The sequence below is a fragment of the Diprion similis genome, chromosome 1 (genome assembly GCF_021155765.1).
Source record: "Diprion similis isolate iyDipSimi1 chromosome 1, iyDipSimi1.1, whole genome shotgun sequence".
Classification (NCBI taxonomy): Eukaryota; Metazoa; Arthropoda; class Insecta; order Hymenoptera; family Diprionidae; genus Diprion; species Diprion similis.
This window is the reverse complement of record NC_060105.1, coordinates 9,619,063-9,645,521: the sequence shown is the minus strand read 5'-3', so window position 1 is coordinate 9,645,521 and position 26,459 is coordinate 9,619,063. Positions and strand designations below refer to the sequence as shown.

The 26,459-nt window shown below is 36.5% G+C and overlaps 1 protein-coding gene across 1 annotated transcript in view; it reads right to left on the bottom strand.

Moving 5' to 3' along the window:
* LOC124406506 (suppressor of lurcher protein 1) overlaps nt 1-26,459 on the bottom strand; it is a 334,769-nt gene that overhangs the window by 6,186 nt on the left and 302,124 nt on the right. Inside the window, exons 10-12 of the mRNA XM_046881944.1 lie at nt 19,342-19,532; nt 5,989-6,196; nt 1,791-2,038 (exon numbers count right to left, since the gene is read on the bottom strand). Of these exons, the coding sequence (XP_046737900.1) occupies nt 1,791-2,038; nt 5,989-6,196; nt 19,342-19,532 (647 nt within the window). The remainder of the gene's footprint in view (nt 1-1,790; nt 2,039-5,988; nt 6,197-19,341; nt 19,533-26,459) is intronic.

Below are 26,459 nucleotides of genomic sequence, written 5' to 3'. Positions count from 1 at the left end.
ATATCTTCAATGATAGTAAAATATTTATTTCTATTCAAGTTTCATTTACGTATCATTTTGAATTTTGTCTATGGTTTCTCCCTGACTGAGTAACGTGGGCATAAAAGCCCTCGGCTTGTACCTGGAAGTTTAAATGGGGGTGGGAATAACAAAGAGAAAGGAAGGAAAGTAAGCCAGTTGAAACTGATAACAGGCTTCGTGAGGATGGATTTAGAAACGTCTGGAGGAACTCCTTCGGCGAATATTATACTTTATAATAAGACGTTTCACCTGCGGGAGGCGAAGGAGCGAAGGGATGAGGGTTAGGTTCGTTCGAGTGAATCAATTTGAACCCGATGTCTCGCGATACGATTCCCTCGAATAAACCCCCCCACAGGGTGCCCACTTTAAGTGAAATAAGCAAACGACTCGTTCGGTACGTCAAATTGATCCTAATACAATCCCACGAATTTCAATTCGCGGAGGCACACACAAGGACTCGAGCACTAAATAAGCTCGAATATCTCCTCCAGACTCGTGGCACGTAGGTACATCTGCAAGCTCGCAAGCTCAACCGCCACTCAATGCGCCTTAAAAATTACACCCTTAGAATTTCATCCCCTCAACGAGACAGCGAACTGTGTCGAATAACTTCGTCATTGGCTCGATTTCCATCCCACTTTATATAATCCCGTTTACGACCCTCAACGCTCAGCTCAATTCACTCTCTCAGGACTCTTTGCTCTTAATTCGTTTGGCGAAATTTATACGAAGATCCGAAATACTGCAGCTACCTGTTGACTGCTGTGCTGGATAGAATTTTTTTTATTTTTTTCTTTTTTAAACACTCTCACGAATAAAATTACACAGCGTTACTAATTACATTGTTTTCATATAACAATACTTGAAAGGAAATACGTTTTATTCTTACAATCAGCTGTTGTTTACTGGAAGGATCAATTTTTTAGTGCGATCGCGATGGTAAAGATTTTCTATCTTAATGGAGGAATGGGTACGCTGTTGTAATAATAATAACAATAAATTTATCAAAATTCATTGATTGCAATCAACGATTGATGATGGCTATCGCGGAATAATCTGAACTTCGTTTTTTCATGAAAACACAGACTTCTTTCTCGTTAGATTTAGAGTTCAAAAGTGGGTTTCAATTCACTTGCAAACGAAGATTAATTAATATTTGGAATTACATTAAGGAAGAATTATAGAGAGAAGTGTGAGAAAAATCGAGTAAATTTGAGGGTTTTTGAATATCGAGTTTCAGATTTCGTGTGAAATTACAATTAAAATCATTTCGATTCTCAGAATAATATTTATATAAGATTTTCAAAAATTGCGGTGGCTTCAAAAACTCGATAACCACGATTTCACATTTAATAATCGATCATAAATTTGATAATGCATAATAACGAAATACGGAGTTTGTCTGTAGCAGGTTGAGACGTGGTTAAGCTGAACTGAAGAATTACTAATTCATATTGTTCTTATATGAAAAAGTTAAGATTACGAGTAAAATTATTTCTTTCAATGCCATATTTCTGAAAATGTATTCAAAATATCCAGAATTTCGTCATTGCACGAGGGGTACAAATACTGTCTAAAAAATGATGGAGTTATAAAAAGTTCTCGAAGTTCTCTAAAAGTAAGGGAATATTTCTTGTCGTCATAGACAACGACCCTTAGTTTCTAAACTTTATTTTCATGCTCGTCTTTATCAATGATAACAGCGTGACTCGGGCGGGGGTGAATATTTGAAAATGTTTTAGGAGTGAAATCTAAATGTTCAAAATTACCTTGACACGTTGAGGCGAGACCCTGAGTCGGTTTGACGGTGAAATTATCCTCTTCGTCGTAAAATACGTAGCTTGCATTGAAGCCGGTCCCGTCCAACCTCTCGTTGCTCTTGAAAGTGACCCTGAAGAACTTCCCGTCACTGTCAACGTCGAATTCCTTCAGTTGGCCACAATGCCGGGAATATTTTCTGTCGCGTGCCATGTAATTTGAGAACTCGACGAAGTCACTTGCCGAAGCGGCTCCGCATCTGAAAGATCGATTGCAATCCTTAACGCTTCCTCTGCTGTTGGGGGTGGAGGACGGTGTCGAGGAATGGGGGAAAAAAAGGGAGAAAATAGAGGGGAAAATAAATATGGAGAATAACAAAAGACGGGTGTAGGGTTCGCTATCCGCAGGCTACGTAGCCTTGTTTCGCGTAAATTGCACACCGTCACGAAGACATGTCATGGTGAAATATCGCCGGAACGGGGCGTGAGCTACCCTTTGGGCAAAAGGGTTTCCGAAAGGATTACGAGCAATCTCGCTCTTCAAATATGAATTCGAGCTAAATTAGGGAAAAGCTCTACCTGCCGTTTTTCTTTTCTTTTTTTGTTGTTTTTTTTTCTCCTTCTCTTTTCCCCCCTCACCCCGTGAGAGACTCCAGTTGTACTTTACAAATCACCTCGACGTATAAAGAACCCTTCACACTCCCGGTACGAATTGTTCTAATTGAACAAGCGTTTTAACCAAAGTTAAGGGTAAATATTTAATACTTTGTGGTTTGATTAATATAGTGCATAAGTATTCGTTTGTGCATGTGTAGTGTGAACGAATGACGGAAGGCAATGATCGAGGTGATAATGAAATATGAATTGTTACATGAATTATGACTGAATAAAGTTTATGCCAATTGAATAAATAATTATTTCAAAGGAATATGAATGGTACGTAATTCTTTTATTTGCATCGCTTTAGTAAATGAATAACACAGATTTTTTATTTGTCACGAAAAAAAAAAACTATCACGTCCGTTAATTTCTATAAATTTTTGTTCTATTCTTTCGTAAAATAAATCATCAATTCTCGAAAGATAGAAAAAATCGGTAAAATTAAATTAATCAAAATTTGACACAATTGTAGTAAAAACATTTATTCTCTGCCAGGTCGACAAACCGCTATATATCACAACTTGCTAATAATAAAAGGGGAATATTGCCTTGTCTGTCACTGCACAGAGTAAAATCGTTTCCTCGATTTTTCACGCAAAAAATATTCAGACGATCTCGTCTCTCGCTTATGGATAGGTATGCCATAAATTGATATCGTGGCTCCCACTTGGCAGTTCCATGAGTAATCTAATTTCATTTATCGCGTCCGCTCCGAGGCCTCGTGTGTACGTAGGTATATAGACACGTATTTTGCCATACAATCCCCTACTTATTCCTTCGCCATCCTGTCCTCGACTAGGATCAGCCCATCACTTCCCCATCCTCTTACCAGCTCATTCTTTCTTTCGTACCTACTCAATGTTTTATTAATATATTTATGTTCCTCCGCGATGTTCGATCGATTTTTTCCTCACATGTCTGTAGGTCTCACCCATATATACATATGTTTATAAATCTATTGGAAAACTGATCGGAAAGTAAGATTACCTTTTTCGCAATTCGACGAGATATTTTTTTTTTGCGGTGACGAAAATTCATTACATACGTTTGGGCGGAAGAAAAGAGAAGAAAAAAATGCATTTTTCCAAAAATTTACCCGTGGAATAACGTTTTACGAAACCGCTATTCGAGATGCGGAAAATTTCGCATCATTTTGCGGTCAGTTTTGGCTGCGAATCGCGTGACATAAACTGACCCTGGCAAAGTGAATTGCGGATAAGCTCGCGAGGATATTTATATATAAAGAAAAAAAACCACATGGATAGTACATATGTACCCATGTACGTATACATGTACGCGTATATGGATTTATATGAAGCAACTTCGGTCTATAGGTATCAATTGTGAGAAGGAATTGGATGTTTCACTCGAAGAAATTGATACATCAGGAAGGCATGGCGGTGTTGTTATAAGAGGATAAAAGCAAGCAAGATATAACAGGGAGAGAGATAATCCATCCGAAAAGTTTGTTGAAAAAGAGAAGGAGAAAAGTGAATTATTAGATGTACAAGAAGTGAGGCACGGACGAAAAAGAAGAGACAAAAAATTAAAGGAACGGAATGCCCATGGCACTCTGTCATTGAGTGAATGCAAAAACAAAACTGCAGAACTTGAAGAATTCAAAAGACTTGAAATTACTTTTACCGGCTAGATCTCTCGGGACGACTTGACGTCAAGTTTTTTATGTTTCAGTATGAACTTCGTGTAAATTCGAACAAAAAACAATCTGAAGCTTTTTATTGGTACCATTTGAGACTCAAGATTTTTGATAGTATCTATTCTCTTGCATTTGTTATTCGAGTTTATTAAATTCGGGATCCTGGCTATCTGATTTTTGTAAATGGTTTTAAATTGTTAATCCTGACGTATTCTCATAAAAACATCTTCAAAGTGTAGCTTGAACAATATATCACTGAATAAAAGAATAGGCAGCTTTGTTTGTTGAGTTTGTTAAAAAAAACGAAACTCCGAGAGTTTTGGAACAAGAATGAATGCGTGTAATACAAAGACACGTAGCTTTGAGAAGCTTCGAGTTCGTTTCACTTGTTTTCAACACCATTTTCTCAAATTTAACCGGCCTAACTTTGGCGATATTGAAGTTGACCTTTGAAATAAGGGATCCAAAAGAAGTTGAAGGTTTGAATAACTATATAGATACACGCAGAAGGTGCTCGGCAATTTTTATCCCTATAGAAATAATTCTTGCTATTCATCACACTTGAAAATCACTATTCCTCACTTCTCTAGAACCCGAAAAACGGATTTTTAGAAAATGTCTGTCTGAAAATGTCTGATAATCTCGGAAACGGATCGATGCAAAAATTTCAAACTTACAGGATTTTGCAACAAAATGATGGGCATGAAAAATTGAAATATCCCGTTTAATTCGAATCTCTGGTTCTATCGGAAATGAATCGATTCTTATGTATAAAACCCTTCTTTTGCTTATTACTTCTTCTAAATAAACGACTATGTTTTTCTTAGCTTATATATTTACTTTTATAACAAAGTTGCAGTTACTTCCTTGACTTGAGACCAACGGTTTTGCGAGGACCGGGGGTTCCGCTCCTTTGAAACGGCGCGAATGTGTATTTCGAGATCTCTCGAGGGGATTGAAAGGGTCCGTTTAATTCCCGCGAAAACGCTCGTTACACGGTAGTTGGTACGAATCCCGGATTTATAGAGCGCGGAAGGAAGGCAGAGAGGGCCAAGACAGGGCCTTGATATCAATTACTCAATTTGCAATCTCCCAGGCAGGTAACTTCGAAACTTGCGAAGTATCAGCCAGTCTCGGAATACGTGCTATATCGTGTATCCAAAGATTCGAGAGGAATCCTTGCAGGCGAAGGGAGACGTATATGTATGTGTACACACCCAGGGGTATGTAGCGTTGCTAGCAAAGGGTGCATGGAATGGAGTGGAGGAGGTGCTTGATGAATTTGATTAATTAAACCATAACACCCCCACCCGCAACCCCCGTTACAATTACGAACATCACCGAAGGCGTGTAACTCGATTTTATCGGGGTGTTAAATTCAATTTTCACTTGTCGCGATAATAATCAGCCGAAAATTCAACGGGGTTAGTATTCAACTAGGGTAGTTTTCATTTTTTTTAAATTTCTCCCTCCCCGTCCTCTAGATTCGTTTCAAATAAATGAATAGAAATTTCCTCTAAAGTACAGAATCCCATTTTAACTCTGTGAGCCCTCGTGCAACGTTTGCTGTAAGGTTCGCCATTCAAAATATATGAATTTCGTCGCATGATCAATGTTTTGTGGAAAAAAATCTGTTACTATGAGAAATCAGCGAGCATTGATTCTAATGTTCAATAATAATATCAGTATCGTCTATAAGGATTAGAATTTGACTTTTTTGAGTTTGATATCAGTAGACATTGGCGTAAGTTGCTTCAGTGGTTGATATTTTCATCAAGTAGTAGCATAAACGTGGATTGATTTCTCGCACGTCTGGATATTTTTCAAATAGCAAGTCCGACGATCAAATAAATAATCTAATTATTTAATTTGAAAAAAATTTCCTCAACTTACGGCAGCACTCCTTCGACGTCAAAGTAGTGAAAGTGCAGATGAACTCGCTCTTTCGGTTGTCCGTTAAAGAAATAATGGCACTCCGTGTCTCTCGGATAGAAGCCAGGGTAGTTTGGCGAAGCAAATGTTCCGTTTCGAGTCTCGTTACTGTTGAAGACGAATGCGCAGGGGTATTCTGGCAGCTGGCGACCCGTCGTGATGCCGAAATCTGTGGACACGAAAAAAAGAATCCCTTGAATACCATCCGATCGTAACTCATTCACGATAAAATTGTCCGAAGAGTATAATAAGAATGACTTTTTTTAATTTAATTAACCTGTCCTTTATTGTGCTGAAGAGAATTTCGAACACTCTGCAATTAAATGCCTTTTTTTAATGCTAATATTATTGCAAAAAGTTTGTTACGTTTTTTTCCCCTTTTTCTTTCTCACGTCGAAACAGGCTGACAAGTTTTAATGAACGGTAGCTCATTTTGGTCCGTAATGAATTCATTATTAAATTCACAGTTACTCAACTAATCGAAAAGCCTCGTATTCAAAATAATTATAGATCAAATTTAATAAAGCTGCACCTTATTACAATATATATATATATATGTATATATACATTAAACTTTTGTTTAAAATTAATTACAGGCAATTTGGTAGAGAATTCATAAAATTTTGGCTCCCCTCCTTCTTTTTCGATAGAAAAAAAAATTGAAAAAGAATGCGATCTTTCTCGTATAATTGACGTATGAAATTAGTTTCTCCTTTAGAGGAGAGAATTTTTTATTCTTTCGCTAAGATACATCTCAAGCGACTTAAATTTCATTCATCGAACCTATTTTTCAAGATTCATTGTATTGTACGTTTTTTTTCAGTCATTTCTTTTCTGGGTTAGATACTTGATATTTCTCAAGGATTCAATAATAATAATAATAATAATCGATGTTAGGGAAACGAGTATCGACTTAATCACCCTGACAGATGAGAAAAGTGTAAATTTAACTGCGACGTAATTATTCTTGATGGATGCAACAATGAAAAATCATAATAACAAACCGCTTTATTCTTATAATCCACGTCAATTCGATGCCGAAATTCCAGTCGTTATATATACCTATTTGACTTCGCGAAGAACGTTTGCTGCTTCACAGTTTGGATTTTCTTTCAACAAAGGAGAGAAAGACGTCATTCCATTAAAATATGTTTTGAGTAATGGCTTCTTCAGGATGTCGTCTCGGTTTCTATAGAATCGACCTGCATCGTAACCCTCGAGATTGTCGTACAAGTAGGGGACTACTTCGGGTAGAAGTCTTTGAAATACTCCGTCTCTTTGTAATAATACCCATCGTTTTGTACACTGAATCATTCAACAGAATTCATTTCTAAAAATACACATAGAAATTCGGTTGTTTCGAATTAAACGCGAGGGATAAGCATAGCTGAGATAGAAAACAATTTTGAAAAGATGTTTGTTCGTCTGAAGAATATATCTTTACGATTATTAATCTAGTAGATTTCAATTTTTTTTTTTTACACTCTATTTTATTCCAAGGATTATTTACTTCAAAATTACTTGTTTATTTTTGTTTGTTAAAAATTACTTGTTTACCGATTTTAATATGACAGAAAAATACGTTTCACTGACTTCGTAGAAAATAGTTTTCTGAACGAAATAAACTATCGTAGAGTAAAATCGAATGAGTTTAGATTTGCGAGTATTTTTAAGCGATTTGAAATCAAGCATCGATATCCTGAGCTTCTATTTTCATTAGTATTTTCTATTTTTGTACTTTAGGCGAGATTTTCGTGGTTCACGATCATAAAAATTTCATGAATATCAATATGTCACAGTCTCGTAGTAAAGTTGATAGAAAGTATCGAATTGTAGCAAACCAATCTCCTCCTCCTCTTCCAGAATCTAGGTGGATGATGGTCGAATAGTATTGGAGTTGTTTTCATAAAACAAAGTTCGAAAGTTCGCCCGCAGACACGTGGAAAAAGGAACTGGCTGCTTCTGTCCATTTCCGATAATTTTCTTTCTTCCCTTGAAACCCTCACATACGACTAAAACTTGACTGGTTTCATTCAAAATGTTGAACATCGAGCGAGGAAACTACAGCCGGCGACGAAAAGTCGCCGATTTCTTATACCGAAAAAAATTGAAACAGAATCTGATCTTTCAAGAGAGCGACGGTGTCTCTTGGTTTTGCCTCCTTCAAGTTCCATTAGCCGGGTACTAGAAATCGATCAATCTTCAGACCGCGTTTCATAAGTGCCCGGCAAAGTTGCTCAGCCACAAGCGACATCAGAACTGATCCTCACTCTATTTCTATGATTTCTTCACTCTCTCTCTTTTTTTCGGCAACGAGAGAGGGAGAGAGAAAGAGAGAGATCCTCATTGGGTCTCGCTTTGTGTACTTTGTTTCGGATTTCATCGCTGCCTTCGCACATTAGATCTCGATTGTATAGCCGAAGAAACTTTACTCTCTTGACAAACTTCGTCGCCTTAGTTCGTGAGCGAAATTGAACCTCAAAGGGAATTAAGGTTTCGGTTCAGATCTTGGAATTCCCACGGAAATTAACTTCTCACGAAGCTCTCTCTCTGCTTGAGAGTACAAATTTTGTATAAGAAACAGGAAACGATAATAGCAACGATGTGCATACATTTCAATGGTCATATAAATGGAAAAAAATGCAGATGAAAAGTGCACAGCGTCCAGATTTTCCCATCGCACGTATATTTCGGGTGTTCAGTTTGCTGGCGAATTGAGGGAAACTTTTCATCGAGCCACCGAGAGGCGACTGACAATGAGCCGGGACACACAGAGCGGGTGTATATAGCTAGGCAGATTGTGGAATCGATTATCCGAGAATCCGTGATCAATATTAATACATTCTAATTAGGTTGCCATTATTAGGGTATCTGCGTTAAGCTGTAAATTCATCGACAATGTATGTGCATACAGTGTCGCGTTATAATCACGTTCAATTTTGCACAACGTCAGCGTGATTTTGAATTCTAATTAACTTCCCCCCTCTCCGTCATTGCCGTTAGCTGCATCCCCAGCAAACCATAGATCGCATGTGTAATTCTTGACAAATAATTTTACCCTCTCTTCAATCGTTTGATTTAACGTGGCGGGGTTGAAATTCCGAATTAGAAATGCTGCGAAAGCACCAAATTCTTAATTTTTTGTCGGCTAAACTTCAAGTAAAGAACTAATAGTTCCAACAAAACATTAATGTTTCGAAAAAGTAAGCTTCCAATAGCGAAAAAATGAGAAAATTTAAAAATCTGAAACATCAAAATTCCGAGTGATCAAAGATTTTCAGTTTCGTGAATTTCTGGCTTGCAGAAATTTCAGCACCTATATTTTCGATATCTTTACGTTCGAAGTCTCGTTTATTCTGATTTTCGGTTTTTGTTTCAATTTTTTTCCATTTTTTACACCCCGATTTAACCCCCTTGATAGAATGTTTCTTGCTGAAAACACGCAAGGCAACGTGATATTTTTCAAAAAGATACAAACTGCAGATACGTGAGAAGCAAAAAGAGACAGAGACAGAAAAAACGCAGGCAAAAAGGTTGCGATCTCATAAACGAGGAGTAGCCAGACATCATGTATATGCTTATACAGGCCATGTAGGCTATCTGTATAATATATAGACGAGCAAAAAAGTTTTCAGCGTGAGAACCGCCGTCCGAGCTGCAAAGTACCCTTCACGCGATAAAGTGTAGAATTTATTTTATCTCTTTGACAATTTGTTCAATGGCACGAAACGGCTCCTCGTGGTTGAAAAAAGTTTCTAACCTCCTCCGAATTTTCCTTCTCGAACTGATTTCCTCCCACCAAGTGATTCTCTTCGCTTTTTAGAGCGGATGCACCGTTCCGAAAGTACATACTTTAGAAACCAAGTACCGAGAATTCGGATGCAGAACTTTCATGTCTTATTGGGAAAACTGAAATTTGAAAGTCGGAGCATTTTTTACAGATAAAGAAAAGACACCGATGACAGAAATATTAAATAAAATATCCGATCGGAATGGTTCGGCAAGTTACGTATAATTGGATTGGATCAGATCAGATAGAAAAAAATTCGGATCTAACAATAAGCAGATATATTTATTATTTTCTGGCACGATAAAAATTCGTTTCAATTTTTTCTCTCACGAAGAAGCACTTTTTCACTCTTGTTAATACTCAAAACCTTCGTGAATCGTTCTAGAATCTTTCTGTGCAGATATTCCGGAATCATGTTAATTTAGTATTATTCAGATGAAAAATATATTTGTTAGATTGACAAATATTCATTTCGTTGATTCACGATGAGAGCCAATATCTGAACTCAACAATTTTCATAATCCTGTAAGATCCACCGCACCAAAAAAAAAAAAAAACTTTGTCTTCAATTAATCACGTCCTTACGAAGTTTTGGCATGCACGTGCCTGTATAATATTATTTTCATTTTGACAGAAATTTTTTCTCGAAGAATCGCCATTTCCAGACACCCTAACAAAAATATTGAAACCCTTTTACGAATCGGCTCGAATAGCAATTTCTCATGTTTTCTTGCGCAGCGAGCCCCGTTCTTACCCTCGAAGACTGTGTTCATCTTCATCCCCTCGGTGAGTTTCGTTCGCTCATTTATTGCGGACAGGTCATAGGACACGGAGGTATGAGCTATCCAGCGCAGTTGGACGCCGTCCCGACATTTCGATATCGGATTTATGGGCGAGCGAAGATTCATAAGGTACCCAGCCACAAAAGTATCGTCCTTTCAATATTTTCAATTATTCATGTCAATCAGAGATTTATAGACATATTTCTACGCCGCCCTCCGCATGAAACTGCCAAACTGAGAAAAAGTTCATTCGTTATAGTTACTCGAAACTATAGTACGAATGGTCAGAAAACACGCCATATTTTTTCTCGCTTAGGGTAAAAATTAACGTAGTTAAAAACTGTCTAATGAAAGTATAACTTATAGAAAATGTAACGGTTGTTATCTACCACAAGAAATTTTATGCAAATACAAAAAAAAATAAAAAATTGCTATTGAGGATACAAGGTTTAAACTATAAGTAAAATTGTTCAGACATGTATTTATATAGATGTAAAATCAGTAAATTTTGTTTCATTATCAATTTTGAGTGAATTTCTTTTTTTTTTTTGGCCAACCGTACGTATTTTATTTTTGTTTAATAAATAGTTAAATCAGAGGTTATAAACTTGTATAAATAAAATTGTAAGTATTAATTATTTTTAATCAAGATTAAAATACGTTTTTTCTATGTATATATAAATCTTCGTTTTCAGATTTAATTGGACAATATTTTCGTGACTAGTCTTTTCTTTAGAGAATAATTACAGTTTTTGTTTCTTCCTAAAATTTGACTTTTCCTTACTACTGTCTGAGCAGGTTTCGTAGTTTGTTGGTGAAAAAAGGTGGATATTTTAAAGATGAATTTTGTCGAGCCGTTGTCCCACGTTTACATTTTTTAGATTTCATTTCCGTAGATGGTTTTTCACTTCTAATTGGTATCAACTTGTTAAAATTTTTATGTTCTCATTTAAAGTTTTAGAAAATAATGGAACTAGACTTTGTTCAATAACAAAGAAAAAAAAATGTATATAGTAAAATTGGTTATATCGAATTGTACGAATGTATTTAAAATATGGATTACGAAGTCCATTATTAGATGTTGATTCTTGGACGTCTTCTAGCAGAGTGAGAACCGGTGAAATTCATTCGTCCACGCAAACTCCTTGTATTTGACTAATTTTCTTATTTTCATTTACGTAGTAGGCGCGCTGTTTAAAGTGTTGCAAAATTTTTCTCGATACAATGAGAATCCTGATCGCTATCCCGAGTACGTTGGTTTATTACACTCGATGGGAGTTGCAGCAGTCCGCTCTTCACGTGTGATAAAACGCGTACAAAGTGCACCAGTTCGAAACTGCATTTATTTGATCGGTTCTCTCTCTCGATCTTTTATTGTTTTAGCCGTTCATACTCTTTTTTATTTCCACTTCCTCGTGGTTTACAACTTTATTCTTTTAACGAGTGGAATTTATATGTATATATATATATACATACACACACTTGCGCCTTGAATTGCAGTTCACGAGATAAAGGAATTCTTAGGTGATTCAACGAAAAGCACTTACAGTTGGATTACTTCACGGATCAACGTTTATTTCCGCAACTATATAGAGAGATAATCAATTAGGTACTTTTTTCATTTTTTGCTTAGTCTTATTGTCTTCTCGTATGATTCAGAGAGTTTATTCGATCAGGATAAAAGCTAAACTGCAGCGTCTTTCTCGTTTCTATTATGAATGCGTAATCAGTTTCAAACTTTATAATTCTTTTTTCGTTCCTCCTCCTTACAAGACTTCATTTCTTTGTTCTTCAGTGAAGAAAGACGATTTCATTATTCAGAATGTTAGCTACGGTGATAAATTGTCAGTAAAATAAAAAAAACTTTCTTCCGATGTCGGTATGTTTTGCCTCTTTTGCTCGGTCAATATATCGAAGGAATCTTTTTTCGCAAATCATTACAAGAAGTGGGTGATTTAAGCCATCGACCTCGATTCTGGGGAAAACTATGAAAGCTGTGAGTCTTGATAAGCCGCAATTTACACGCGAAAAGGCCCTGCGCAAATCCGCCAATATGTTTGGTGGAATAGTTAACATTTGGAGGGGAGCTTATAGGATCTATGACGTCATTGCAAGGGATGGTAGATCGCGATACGTTCCGAATGTGTCGGCAAAAAGGCACGTCCCGTAAATCGACGATCGATCAAAACTTTTAACCAGAGTTCAAACCCACCCACTTAATATAAAGAACGAAATATTTTTGAAAAAAATCTCCCTTCGAATGATAAATTGATGAATGTAAAGAAACTTTGGAGAAAATTTTTTTCAATCTGTTGTGAAAAAATTTAACCACCAAAGTCCGGTTCATCATTCAACCGTAACACGGCCCAAAGTGAAATGGCAAATTAAGTAACCTTCGAGCTTTAATACGCCGACACCGTTTTCAAAGATTATAGTAGATTTATCTTCTCAGCCAAATGAATTTATAATCACAATTAATCACCAAGAGATTTTATCTAGATTGCTTCATAAATACCGAGTATCAACTATTTTATGTTATAAAGCTGTCACCGCAGGCGGTAAATCCAGAAGAGATGATGTCGAAAATATACAGCTTCGAGATAAACGAGAAAATCCTGGCAAAGTAATTGAAACTTTTTCGAAAATTGAAGGAGATTTTACAGGATCTATTTTCGGCTCAATTCAAAGTAATTAACGTGCGTCCAATGACTTTTTAGATATTCAATCTCTTCGGTATTTTCACATATATTATTCACACTCTAAAGTATTTCAAATTTTTCTTATTTAGATTTAATATTACTTAAATAACGTAGTGGAGGAAATTTTTATTTTTATTTTCACGATGTACGCATAGTCTCTTGAATGGATTACATTAATGTTGAGAACAATAAGCAAACAATAGTTCGTCTTCGGACCGACAGATACGAATTGTGAAACAGCTTTTGTTTAATTTCACGTGTTCAAGTTGTGTGTTTTCTATTTTATCCTGATGCATCACCAATCAAAAGTTTTTCGTACGTGATGAATGGTTAAACCAACGAAGCTATGTAGGATAGATAGAGATAGATAGACGTATAGGTGGGCAAAGCGAGAGAGAGAGAGAGAGAGAGAGAGAGAGAGAGAGAGAGAGAGAGAGAGAGAGAGAGAGAGATACAAGAGTGGAAAGGCAGAAAGACTTTTTGACTTCCATATGTTGACAGAAGTTGAAATACGAACTTGCAGTATTTTCGTATACTTATGTACACATCCATGTAGGAGTATTTGCTTCTACTTTCTAGGTGAAAGATATATTGGAAAAGTTTGTTTTGTTACCGTTCACGTGTATAATGCAATATCGTTCCTAAAAACACAAAATTCGACACAGCTTGTCCGAAACAATCGAAATAAAACTAAACGAGGTATCGAAGTTGTATGCAGTGCTTGCTGGATCGTTGACAAGACTCTCTCCCTTTATATCCCAAGTTTGAAAAGAAATACACCAACTTCTGTGCCTCTCACGATAACTCTTGGTGGTTAAATTCGCCTACCGATAGATTTTCACTTATACTGGATGGCTTCTACATTATCCACGATGCGAAATTAATCGAAAATAAATAACAATCGCAATAAACTTATCAAGCAATTATGCGTCATCAGAATTTCCGCTGAAAATAATATTCAATATTTATTTGTTAGTATTATTGTAATTAATTATGAAAATTTTTACTCGATAATTGTACAGATATTTTCAAAAAGATTCAATATTTTGCTTATCCGTTCACCTTCGTCCACTTTTCACCGATCAACTGTAATATATCACTTGGCGTAAACTTTGCGAGATTTCAAGAGAATGATCAGAAGGTTTGTACACTTCATGTATGGATGTTCCACACTTGGCCACCTAAAAACGGAAGTAAGGCAAAAGTCAATGAACGAGTATCCAACCAACCGCCTGCAACCTCGACTCCGGGTTCTACCGTGTGACCGGCAATTTCTTAAAATTGATAAAGTTTTCAAAGAACTTTTATAATACCTGCTTGGTCGATAATCTTCGAGTACGTCGTATATCAAGGACCCATGTACGTACGTATATCGTTGCACTCACAATGAGGTCAGCGAGTATGCGTATAAAAGACGCTTGAAACACGACTTAGGAATTGATGCCCGAATATCTGCGAGCTTTTTGCAAGTCTTACGTGAGTGTGTCTATAAAACCATGAATTATGGAGTTCGGTTCGCTGAAAATCGATACTTTTCAGTGTAATTGATATGTGATTAATATATATATATATATATATATATATATATATATATATATATAAACATAATTTGATGAATAATTAGATCAATGACTCATTTCATAGTTAAGAAGACGATTTTCAACAAAGTCAATGAAGGAGATTATACAAATTCATATTTCAGTAGTCAATTCGATGTTGCCGTTTGTAAAATTAAATATTTTACGATACCAATATGATGAAAAAAGGAGTTTCACTGAATTTGTTGAAAATAATCATCTAATTAAAACGATTCTTCATGGAGTGAAATCTGGCAATGCTATTGCGTTTTTTTTTTGAAATTAATATTACATATAAACTTGATGAGCGATATACTTCAGCCGTAATGAAAATTGTACTAAAGAACATTAAAAAAATTTTCGGATTACCGAAGCTGTCACGTGCGGGAAGTAGAGAAAGGAAAAAATCTTCAGCCCCTTATCTGCCGTCCACTTTATCCCATAGCGAAGCTACGTGAAGCGTAACGTAGTTTAGGAACGGCGTACTTCCGTAGCGACAGCTTAGACTCCTAGACAATCTAAGCAAAAACTGTTATTGCCAAACTTGGCTTCTTGAGTTTAGTTACGGCGTCAATCTCCGCGGGCAAAGCGGCGACGCGAATCCCTGCAATATCGGCGCGACTCGAAACGCCATAGTCGTTTCATGGATATATGGTAAGGATTTTTGGCGTTCCAGGATATTCCAGGATTTCGAAAACTATTTAATCAGTGAAAAGATTCGGTTGTAAAAAGGCCTTTTGTATTCACTCATTCGTCAAAGTCCATCGCTGTGAATTCAGCTTTCAACATAAAACGAAAATGAAAAGCTGAATATAGTGGAAATAATTGGCAAAGTAGCTTGATTTTTATTTTGGTATTAAAAATGAAAGATTTCAACGAAGCTTTGGATTTTCAGTTGAACCATGACAAATTTCGGTAATTTTATTATTGGTCTGCAAGAATAGACATGACGTTCATTTAACTACTATTCAAATTTAGCAAAATGTGGCCTCAACTCCATATTGAAAAAAAAAAATTCTACTAGTAATAGTGTGTATTAATATAATGAATAAAACATGGCTGAATTTTTCTATGGAACTAATTTCGCGATTTGCTTTGAAATTAGAAATCTAGTTCAAAAGTTGGATTCAAAATATTTCCACGCCTTAATTGTGAATAATAATCCGATGATTTGTTTATTTTATTATCATTGCGCCAAAAGGCAAACCTAAATTATTATCAGATGCGATAATAGATTCGGATGAAAATTCAGCGAGATAATAATTCTCCACCGTTCGCTGTGGCGCGGATTCGTTGCAGTTCTGCGCTGATAAATGTTTACCTTTATAAACTAACAAATACGCCGAGCAGTAGTTCACGTTCAAAAGCATAAGGAGCGTTAAATACATCGAACTACGGCAAATAAGTCGACCCGGAGAAATTGCGAAGCAAAGCTCACTTGAAGCGCGTTTCAAAGTTGCGAGATCTAAACTTCTCAAAGTTGTTGTCGGTTTTATCATAACTGTGAAAAACGACGTCTCAGCATTGCACGTAAAAGTTTCATCTAATAGCATAAGTTGTGCACGAAGACAGGAATAATAACTATGCGTCATTTTCTCTCCGAATGTAGAACAGAAATTTTTCACTCATCGCATCAGTTTAAGGGATCTGTTCAGGTTCGGAACGGTTTTTTGCAAATATAATCATTTGGTCTCATGGGAGTCGAACAATATATTTTATATTTCGAAACTGTCGATTCAAATGTTCCAGTTTCCCTTTTGATCTTTTGATAACTTGGAAAAGAGTGTTGAAATATTGTGACTTTTATTGAATCTTGATTTTCCCGCTGAATTTTCTCTTTATCCGAATATTTAAGCAGTTGATTCGCCGAAATTCAGGAATTATAAACATTTCTTCCTCATCAGCAGTCATCAAAATGTCAAAAGTGTATTTCTGACTCGGAAGAGACAATTCTCTGCCAAAATTTCAACGTTCTTAATCATAAAAAATTCAAAAGGATATCCACTTTCGTAATTATTATAGATCGGTACCTGCGAGATTTTTATCAATGGGATTTTTGAATCGTGGGCTTATAAGGAAGCCATTATTTGATGACACATCTCGAGTTTTTGATACCAGGATTGCTCGACGAAACAGGATCGATAAACAGGGATCCGAAAAAAGTTGAAAGTCGAATTTAATTCTTGGCAAGTTTGGGGAAGAAATTTAAGACTTTTTTCCGCAAGGTGGTTACAGAAACGAGAAATCGACGGGTGAATGGAATCGTGAAATACTTCTCCGGTGTAAATTGGAGTGAAAAACTTTTCAGCAGCTTTCATTTGCAGATATTATGTAACTTTCAAATTGCCTTCGAAAAGTCGGATTCTCAACGCCAAGAACCTATCAGGCCTTTCTCGCTTATTTCGAATCAAATCTGGCGCCTTAAACCGGCGATGAATGATTAGCGCGAGTTGCATTTCCAATCCACATTAGTACGCACCTGTTCCCGACACGCGGATTTTGAAAATAAATTGACAAATATTCTCGCAGCTGAGATTTCCACGCGTCTTCAATCACAGTAATGCAGAAATTGGCACTGTGTCGTACTATGCATATTAATATCGCTCTCTCGAGAATACTTAAGGGAGATTGAAATTTTGACGGAGGTGTCACCGCCAGTGGAAGAGACGTATGGATGAATGGATGGATGGATAAGTAGACAGACAGATGTAGGAGGAACTTAAACCGGTGGAACTCGGAGTTACGCACCTTCGAGATTCGGTGGAGAAAGCCGAACGTTAAACCCGCTATAAACTCTATTTCCTATGCTAGTTCTAGTGAAACCGTACCGGAGGTGGAATCTTGTATCTACCCGGAAGTAAACGGTGTGTGCAAATTTTTTTCTAATATTTTTGCAATGTAAGACGCTCTTCCAGAAGAACGGAGTTTTTATTATTAGTCCGATTTTTTCCCCTAAATTTTCGGCAATAACTACAAAATTCATATCAATTTTGTATTTAATTCATGTAACAGTTTTTATTTAGTGGTATTTGTTTATTATTATTTGAACCCAGTAATTGAGTATTCTTCTTCTTCTTCTTCTTCTTCAAAAAAAAAAAAATGAAGCAGTGAGATAGCTGACTTTGAATAAAAAAATAATAAAGTCAATGTTTCAAAAATTAAACTCGAGTTAATTGACATGAGTTTTACGAAAATAATCTTTTCTGTGCGTCAAAAAAAGCAATAATTAAAACCGAAAATACAATAGAAAGAGTTTAATTATTAGCAATTTTTCGGTTCGTTTTTTCTCAACTATTCAGGGCTCGTTTTATTACTTAAATAAATTCCCTACAGTTTGTCTTCAATGAATTCCGAATAGTGTTGAAATTTTTCAACGAGGCTTAAGTTTATTAAAAATAAACTAATTTCATTTTGATTCGCCAAAAATCGTTACTATTCACCGATAATATTATACACGATTATAGACATAGAAAAATATAATTGTGCAGGTACCGAATGTTTATTAAATTATCAAACTTGTTTGTTACGAAGATATCTAAAAAAAAAAAAAATTAAGAAAATATAAGATACTGAAATTATAAGTAAAAAGACGTTTCGTTTCAAACCGCTTAAAAATTGTAAAAAATCTAATAAATATGTCCGATTTCACTCCACGATGGCAGATTTTAACCAGAATAAACAATTTTCTCACGACTGTTTTGTAAAAGAAAAAAAAAGTATCGTTATACAGCCAACCACCCTCCTCAAACAAGCAATTGTATAAAACAAGAGAAAAAACATCCACAAAAATCGATCTGCATATCAAGGGGTTGAATAATACTCTTAATCCACGAATACATATCCGCGATAAGTTAGTATTAGCAAGATGGCAGCAACTCGCACCCCCAGATTTATAAGTCGAACAACAAAGATGGCTGGGAGCGATGTAATCGTAGCTGTGCACGAATAACATTTTGGCAAAGTTGTCGGTCGGCCGTAGGGCAGTTTGCAGGGTATTTCGTCAACCGGTTTGTATTCGGTGAGGGCGTATCGCCTCGGGGGTAAACCTGTGCGACCTTTTGCTCCGCCGAGGAACACTTGTGAGAGCACTTTGGGACGTACTCTGGAGTATTCGTCGCGGTCAGGGAAAGCTGGTCTGCAGGTATCCAGGGGTGGGGTTAAGGGCTAATTTCCGAGTAGATTTCTGCCTGATTCCCTCTTTACGCTACTGTGCTTATGCTTTCAAAAGGTATCGGCTTCCGGCACGAGAAAGAGAGAGAGAGAGAGAGACAGAGAGAGAGGGGGAGGAAAGCTCGAATGCTCGGCGAGCTTAACCTTCCCCTCGGATTCTAATTCGCAGCCCTTTGTAGGACGATTGTTGGCCAGTTTTCGCACGGCGGTGTAACCCTGGATCACTAGATCGTAATTTATCATTGACGGCCCTGGATTTTGGCGAAATTTTAAGAGCGATGGAGTGAAGTACTTACTCTCGGTGAAGGAGTACGTCGCTCTGAATCCTCTCACGTGTCTGGAGGACACAATGCCGTTGAATTCCAGCGAAAGCTTCGGCCCGTTGCTCATCAATGGTCGAGGCGTCATCGAGCCGCAGAACGCGTCGATCTTTTCCATCTTTCCGTCGATTAGGACGTAGGCCAGGAGCGAGTCGATTCCGTCGCATCTGGAATCGTTAGAAATAATTTAGGAATGGGGTTAGGGATGGAGATGCTGAGATATTTGAGTTTGGAGTATGATAATTCAGTGATTTTAACTCGAATAATTCCTTTTCTGTCGAGACTTTTGGTCGAATGAAAAGTTGGCGAGAGGAAAATGAAGTACGTATGAAAATTAGGGGTTAAATGAGTTTCTTATTTGCCCCTTGGGTGCGTAACTTTTTTCTCATTTATACAAATGAACGAGACATGAAACGTCGTTATTAGGGTGGAGGATAAAATCCCGAAAGAGAAAAAAGTCGGCTGGTCCTAAAACAGAAATGTTCGAGATACTAATTTTGAGATAACGAAATGATCTGTTTACCGAAATTGAGATTTTCGATAAATCACACATATAGAATAACTGATTTCCTGAAAAATCAAAATTTCGAAATAAATAATTGTCTGCGGCTAATACTTCGAACAGCCAATAAACCCAAAAATTTATTTAGCGAAAATGAAAGTAGTAGCGTCGGAAAACTTTTCAACATGGAAGGCTTCCGTGGTTCTCTATAAAAAGAAATAAGGATTGGAGGATGAAACATGCAACGAAATAAATTTGTCTAAATTCTCAATTGAGCCAAGAGAAATTATTGCAATTTATTGGTTCAGAGGGGAAAAGCCGCTGAGGCATAAAAACCCCTAATTATTACAGTAGCAAAGTTGTGTCAAGAGTGTATGAGCTGTTAGTGTACGATCAATGGTTGTGTCTCGCAAGTGGAGAGCTGCCGTGAGATTCAGAGGCCAAAGGCGTGAATCTACGGAGGTTCGATCGTCTGTCGAGAATCTACTGTTTAAATTGGAGAGAAGAGGAAGAGAACAAGAGAGTTCCGAGCGCGACTGAAATGGCCGGAGACTCGAATCAGACTGACTAACCGAGCGTCGATTCCCGGTCAGTTATTTATTCTTCCAACGATCAGCGCCATCTTTGGGGTTAACGACGATCCACCCAATTGCGAACCCCCGCGATCACGCCTGAAAAGATCCGCAAAATGCCGAAGAAAATCCGAAAATATCGAATCTCCAAACCAAAAAAGGTTTTAAAAATAATGTAATAATTCCAAATGTAGCCAAATGAAAATAAAACAATTTTTTTACTATTCAAAAACTATTCCAAGAAAAATAATTTTCATCTAATTCTTTTAGTATTTTCTTTTGCTTTGATGGCTGCTGCAATCTACTAGCTGCTTTTAGTCTTTCGAATCTTGTACTCCACCTCGTTATTAGATCTCGAGGAGAAGTGAAAAGACGATTCACGCGCAAGGTTCACGTAGAATTCTGAATTCGAGGCTCACTCTTCTCGAGTTGTTTCCCTCGAAAGCTCGGACGAGTTTTTGGCAGTTGAATCAAGGCGGGAATAATTGAGGAGAATTGGTTAACTCGGCATATGCAGCGGGGTGAAACTTGTGGAAACAACCGCGGGAGAGGAAGCTGTTATCTTTGTTCAAGCCCTGCTTGCTCAAGCTTTCTCGGGTGTGTGTAAATTCTGAATTTGTTGTTACCCCCGCGCTTAGCTATTCAATAATTCACCCGCTCGTCCATTTAGTTATTAATCCTCCGAGTTGGAAAACGCGCGTGGGGAGCAGACATCGCGTCACTTCGCCACGATCCGTCCGTCTTTCTGACATCCTGGTAAAGTCGGGGGAGGAAAAGAGGGAGAGAAACAGAGAGGGAAAGAGAGAGAGAGTGAAAGTCAAGAGAAAAGAGAAAAGAGAAAAGAGAAAATGGAAAGAATATACAAATGAAAAAAAGAATCGCAAACGTCGGTTGAATTACAACATCGACGTGTTTTTCGCTCTTGTATTTTTCATATATATGTTACTTCTGTTCGCGTTACTCGCCCGCATGAAAATTCTTATTCATCGTATTCCGTCGAGCTGAGTCGATTTTCAATTACTCAGAAATTTCAAGCTTACGTAGCATAAATTCTGCTTTTTTGATATTAAACAAATCGCAACGGAAAACGAGGGTTCCATATTTTTCAATTTCTTACTGTTATATGTACTTTACAGCCTGACGCTGCAAGTTCGTCAATTATGGTTAAAGCTTTAATTATTTGAGGTTCAATTAGATACATTATTCGTTACGAACTTGTCTCAATGAAACGATGCTGATACAGCAAAGATTTCGAGAGTGCGGCTGAAATCGATTAGATTGAATTTGGAAATCGATTTACAAACAACACTTGAATTTTTTAAAGTGATGAACGCTTGGAAATATTTTTTTTCTGCTAACGCTTCAAGACTATTAAAAAGCATGAAAAACTAAAACAAACAAAGTTGTTATACAGTGAGGATTTCGATATTCTGAACATCGATTATCCAAATCGTCAATTATCCGAATGATAGAAATAACAATAATAAATTTTTTTTCGTTACACCTTTATGCAATAGCCGTAGTAAATAATGTTTTCAATTATCATCAGAACGAAAATGTCGTTTCTACCACGACACACGACCTTTTGTTAATAATTAAACTATTATTCAATATCAACATTTCTGAACATATTTTCATGTCTTAAATCTAGAGAGAATTAAACAAAATACACTTCGTTTTTCCTTTTTCAACAGAAAAATATCGTAACATGACAAGATTAATTTCAGTGAGATTCTTTGATCCATTTCGACACTCTCTTTACGAGACTGTAGATTCAATTGATCCATACACCCATGGTTATTTTTCAAAAGTATTTATAAATGGAAAAAGGTTGTTGTATAAATTCAACCTTCACTCTACTGCACAGAGACTTCCGTGAATTTTCAATTTTTTTCTCCTTCTCCAGCGTGGTGCGCAATTCCAGAAACTCTGGGGCATAAAGTACACCCGGAACTGAATAAGTAAAGCGCAACGTTTCGTGATTGCCGGGAGTATTTTCTTCAATTCTATAAGGAAACCGGTGCCACATTCTAATGCGGGTTTGTGTAGAGTCGGGAGTGTTAATATTTGAATCGATGTCGAGAGGGGAGGAGGGGAGGTTATAACACGAAACAATTGACCCGATGAAAATTTCGTCCAACGAGTTGGAAGGGGCAGGGGGGGGGGGATACGAGCAATAAAAACGAAGGTGAAACGAAAGGAAAAGGCAACAGAAAAAAAAAAATGAAAAAAATTAATATGTAAACAGTTATGAAACATGTAGGCGGGCAGCGGAGCGAGGGGGGTTTGAATTCATTTTTACATTTCATGAAAACGACAATGCTTGTCAAACGACTGGTGGGAGTGAAGATGGTGAGGTGGGGGAGGGAAATTTGCAATGAATTATTATGGACAGCAAGAGTAAGCCGAGGAATTAGCACGCGTCGAATTTGCGTAAACTCGTTTTGCACGAGACACGAGTGATACGGTTAATGTTGTTTCATACTTTTTCGCAAATTGGTTTCTACACTCGAGTCATTAATTATAACGTCGAAGGCAGGCATTTGTCATTTGCATATATCTAACGCGTTGCTTTCAATCTATAACGAAGATTAGAAATGGGATTTTTGGGTCTCTTGATGCCTTCCATAGATCAATAATAATTATATGTGGGTTCATCCACTGAGTTTTTGCCAGATTTTTAGGGTCGAAAATTCGATTAGACTGTAATTAAGATGTCAAAATGTAGGTATTCTAAGCTATCAAAATCGTTAAAAGTCGCGTTGATTGATTTTCACCGTATTTTTTAATTGATACACAGTTTTTCAATTTTCCGCACTTTCTATTGTCTGACAAAAATATGATTTGTATCTTAATCCAATCCAGTGCAATTTTTTTTATCTATTCCTATTATCCAATCTTATTTAAGATTTGTTCTCAGGAACAGCCAAAATTAACCGGTTTTACACAAAATGCTCGAAAGTAACAATATTGTTCAAATTATTAGGGAAATTGTTATAATAATTTTGTAATAATGATATTGAGAAAAGAAGACAGATAGAAAAAAACGAAGAAAATACCAGGCAGGTGAAAAAAAAACCGTTAAATTGTCCCGAAAAATTTCTTACATTGAATTATAAATAATTGGGTATAAAATTATTCTAACGAATCGAGATCCTTGAAAAAAATATTTCGGAAAATAGTCTTTGAAATATTTACTTTTAATTCCACGCACAAACTTGGAAATAGATTATTTTTATTCTCTAGAAAACATGTTCGTTTCCACGTCCTGAGGTGTAACCTTAAAATAAATTCACGTAAAAATGTTATAAAATAAAAAATGAAAAGTGAAAGTTAATGTACTTGTACTGCATGTATACGAGTATTCGACCAACTACATCGCAGGCCTCGTTAGCTAATGATGAATTATTACGCAAAATAAATTGTCCCGGCACCCCTGGCAAAAGTATATTGTACACCCCTGGATAATTAGCCTGAAAGATACCCCCTCGCAGACTTTCTCATTTTTTATCATCGTGTCACTCGTAAGGGCTGCGAGCGCTTGCGGGTCGAGGTGAGGCGCGAGGGTTCGATGAAATCGTTAACCGTGAATGAAAGGAAGTTTTTAAACAAAAAATGAAGAAGGCGAAAATAAAGTTGATAAAAATGTACAACGCAGCGACGACCCGTAACGAGGATAATAACAATAACTAACCGACGGGGATCGAGACGACATTACATAAGATGCTTCGAAACTTGCTTCGTGTATAATGGAAAGAAAATTAGTCAAGGGATGTAACAAAAACGGTTGGGTAAAAAACTGGAAAATTTTTGCCGGGATATGATGACGGGTGACAATAAAAATGAAAATAATAACTCGACATATGATGTTCTGGATATTCAAATATAATATTACACTCCTGTATACATATAAACACGGATATCGTATGACAACTTCAAGGCTTTCAGGGAGCTAAGAACTACCCTTCGTTTTAGGAAACAGCTCTCTTACAGAAATATACAATTTCAGAGTTTTCATTATTCCGTCTATGCATCTAATATGAGAATTCCACGCGTTTGAATTTCTCTGCTTCTTGAAATGAAAATTTCAAACCGTTTGCTTCCAGTGAATTTTTTTTTCAGAGATAATCAGTCCTTGCGTCAAGCTTTACTATAATATGAGACAGCGGAAACTCTAATTTGCTAGTATAATTCCCGGCAGAATATTAATTTTTTTAAAGTTCGAATTATTTTATGCAAAAAATTGAGCTGTCAACCGCAAAATTCAGTTGCTAATAGCCAGTGGCGAAAAATTATGTTTACAAAATGAGGAGTAAGTCGAAAAACAGTTTTAATTATTACAGTTTTGATAAGCCTTCTCAAATCACTTTCAAAAAAGTGTATAATCGAATAGTTTTTAGAAAATTTGTTATCTTCTTTTGAAATTGTTATCGCTTCTTCCTAAATACGAATATTATATGTTTTGGGCAAGATTTCCGTTCGAAAATCTCGAATCGTAATAAATGACAATCTAATAGATTTATTTTATTAAAACGCATGAAAATTGTGGCGACCTTTGGTGAAAAATATTGAAAATATAAAAAACCTTATTCTCCGAAAGTTGAAAAATTTCTATGAATCTCCGTAGCGAAAAGCGCATAGAAGCGGTACTGCATTCGGAGACACATATTTGCATTAGGAAAATGAACAGGAACTACCAGAGGCTGAAGATGCAGTAATGGAATACCGGGCTCTGACAGGAAACCGTAAATACATGGCGACGATGAGAAGTTACGTGACAAAGTTTCTCCCATCGGAGTTGAAATGGTCTCCTGCACAGACCGCCGCCATTACCATTACACATTCTCCTGTCACTATTCGCAATCCGCGTATGCAAAACGAAGAATCGTAAAAGCGTGTAATTTCGATGTTTATTTTTTTTCACCACCTATCCGCCAGAAATTATAACTGACAATGAATTACAATGAATTACTAATTACTAAGATCAGGTTTTCTTTTTCTTCCTTTTTTCATCGTCCTTAATTGAGAATATACACTGCTTGATTGTTTAATACTTATCGGAATATTTTTTTCAGCTTTTAATTGCATTCCGCAATCCCAAAAATTTTTTTCTCATTCGTTTTTGATCAGCTTGTTAATTCTCCGATAATTTGATATCAACCTGGTCACAGATGGGCTCAAGCTTATCGCTAATTCTCGCGGCTCTATTGTTCGAAAAATTAATTGATTCATTAAAATGTACGAAATTAATTCAGTCGTGATCGACCTCGTGTCCCGTTCTACGAAATTAACCAGCCTTTTGAAAGAGGTAGAACAAAGCATAACCGTGACAGTTTTCAACACAGATTTAAATAACAAACTCAAACAATTTCAAGACACGTTAATCACTCGTATAATTCAGTTGCAAAAATTCTATTCAATCGCGCTAGAATGCGTTTCCCATAAAAGCGTCAACATAATTAATTCAGTAAACGAAATTCATCAACTGAATACATCGTCGATAAATAATAAACTACTAAATAAAAAAATTGTGATAGAATTTCTGAGGTAAAATTTTTTTTAGTAATATTAAGAAACCTCGAAAAGTTTCGAGCTAGAATGCGACTTGCATAAAAAATTTCGATATTAACTTTTTAGAATAGAACCGAGATAAAAAGAATATTTTGTTTTCCAGAAAATTGGGCGTCAACTTCGTGTCAAGAACCGATGAAATCGCTTCAAAGGAATCACGTCGAACATGCGGAAAGAAATAAGACGAGTTGATACAAAAATTAGCATTATTGAAACGGTCGGGTGATTTGTTCTTTGTCAAGTTTCGGCGTTGCCGAGTTTTACCTGACGGTCGCCTTAACGAAAAGGAGGCTGCAAGTTTGAACTTTCTAGTAGCTTAAAACTTGGCGTATTTTATACACCTGTAACGAGCGAGTCTTCCCACGCGGCAATTATTCCAGCTTGTAATCCAACTTTCCTACACTTTGAGGCTTCGCTGCTGAACGATATACCTGGCTTCTGTAATAATT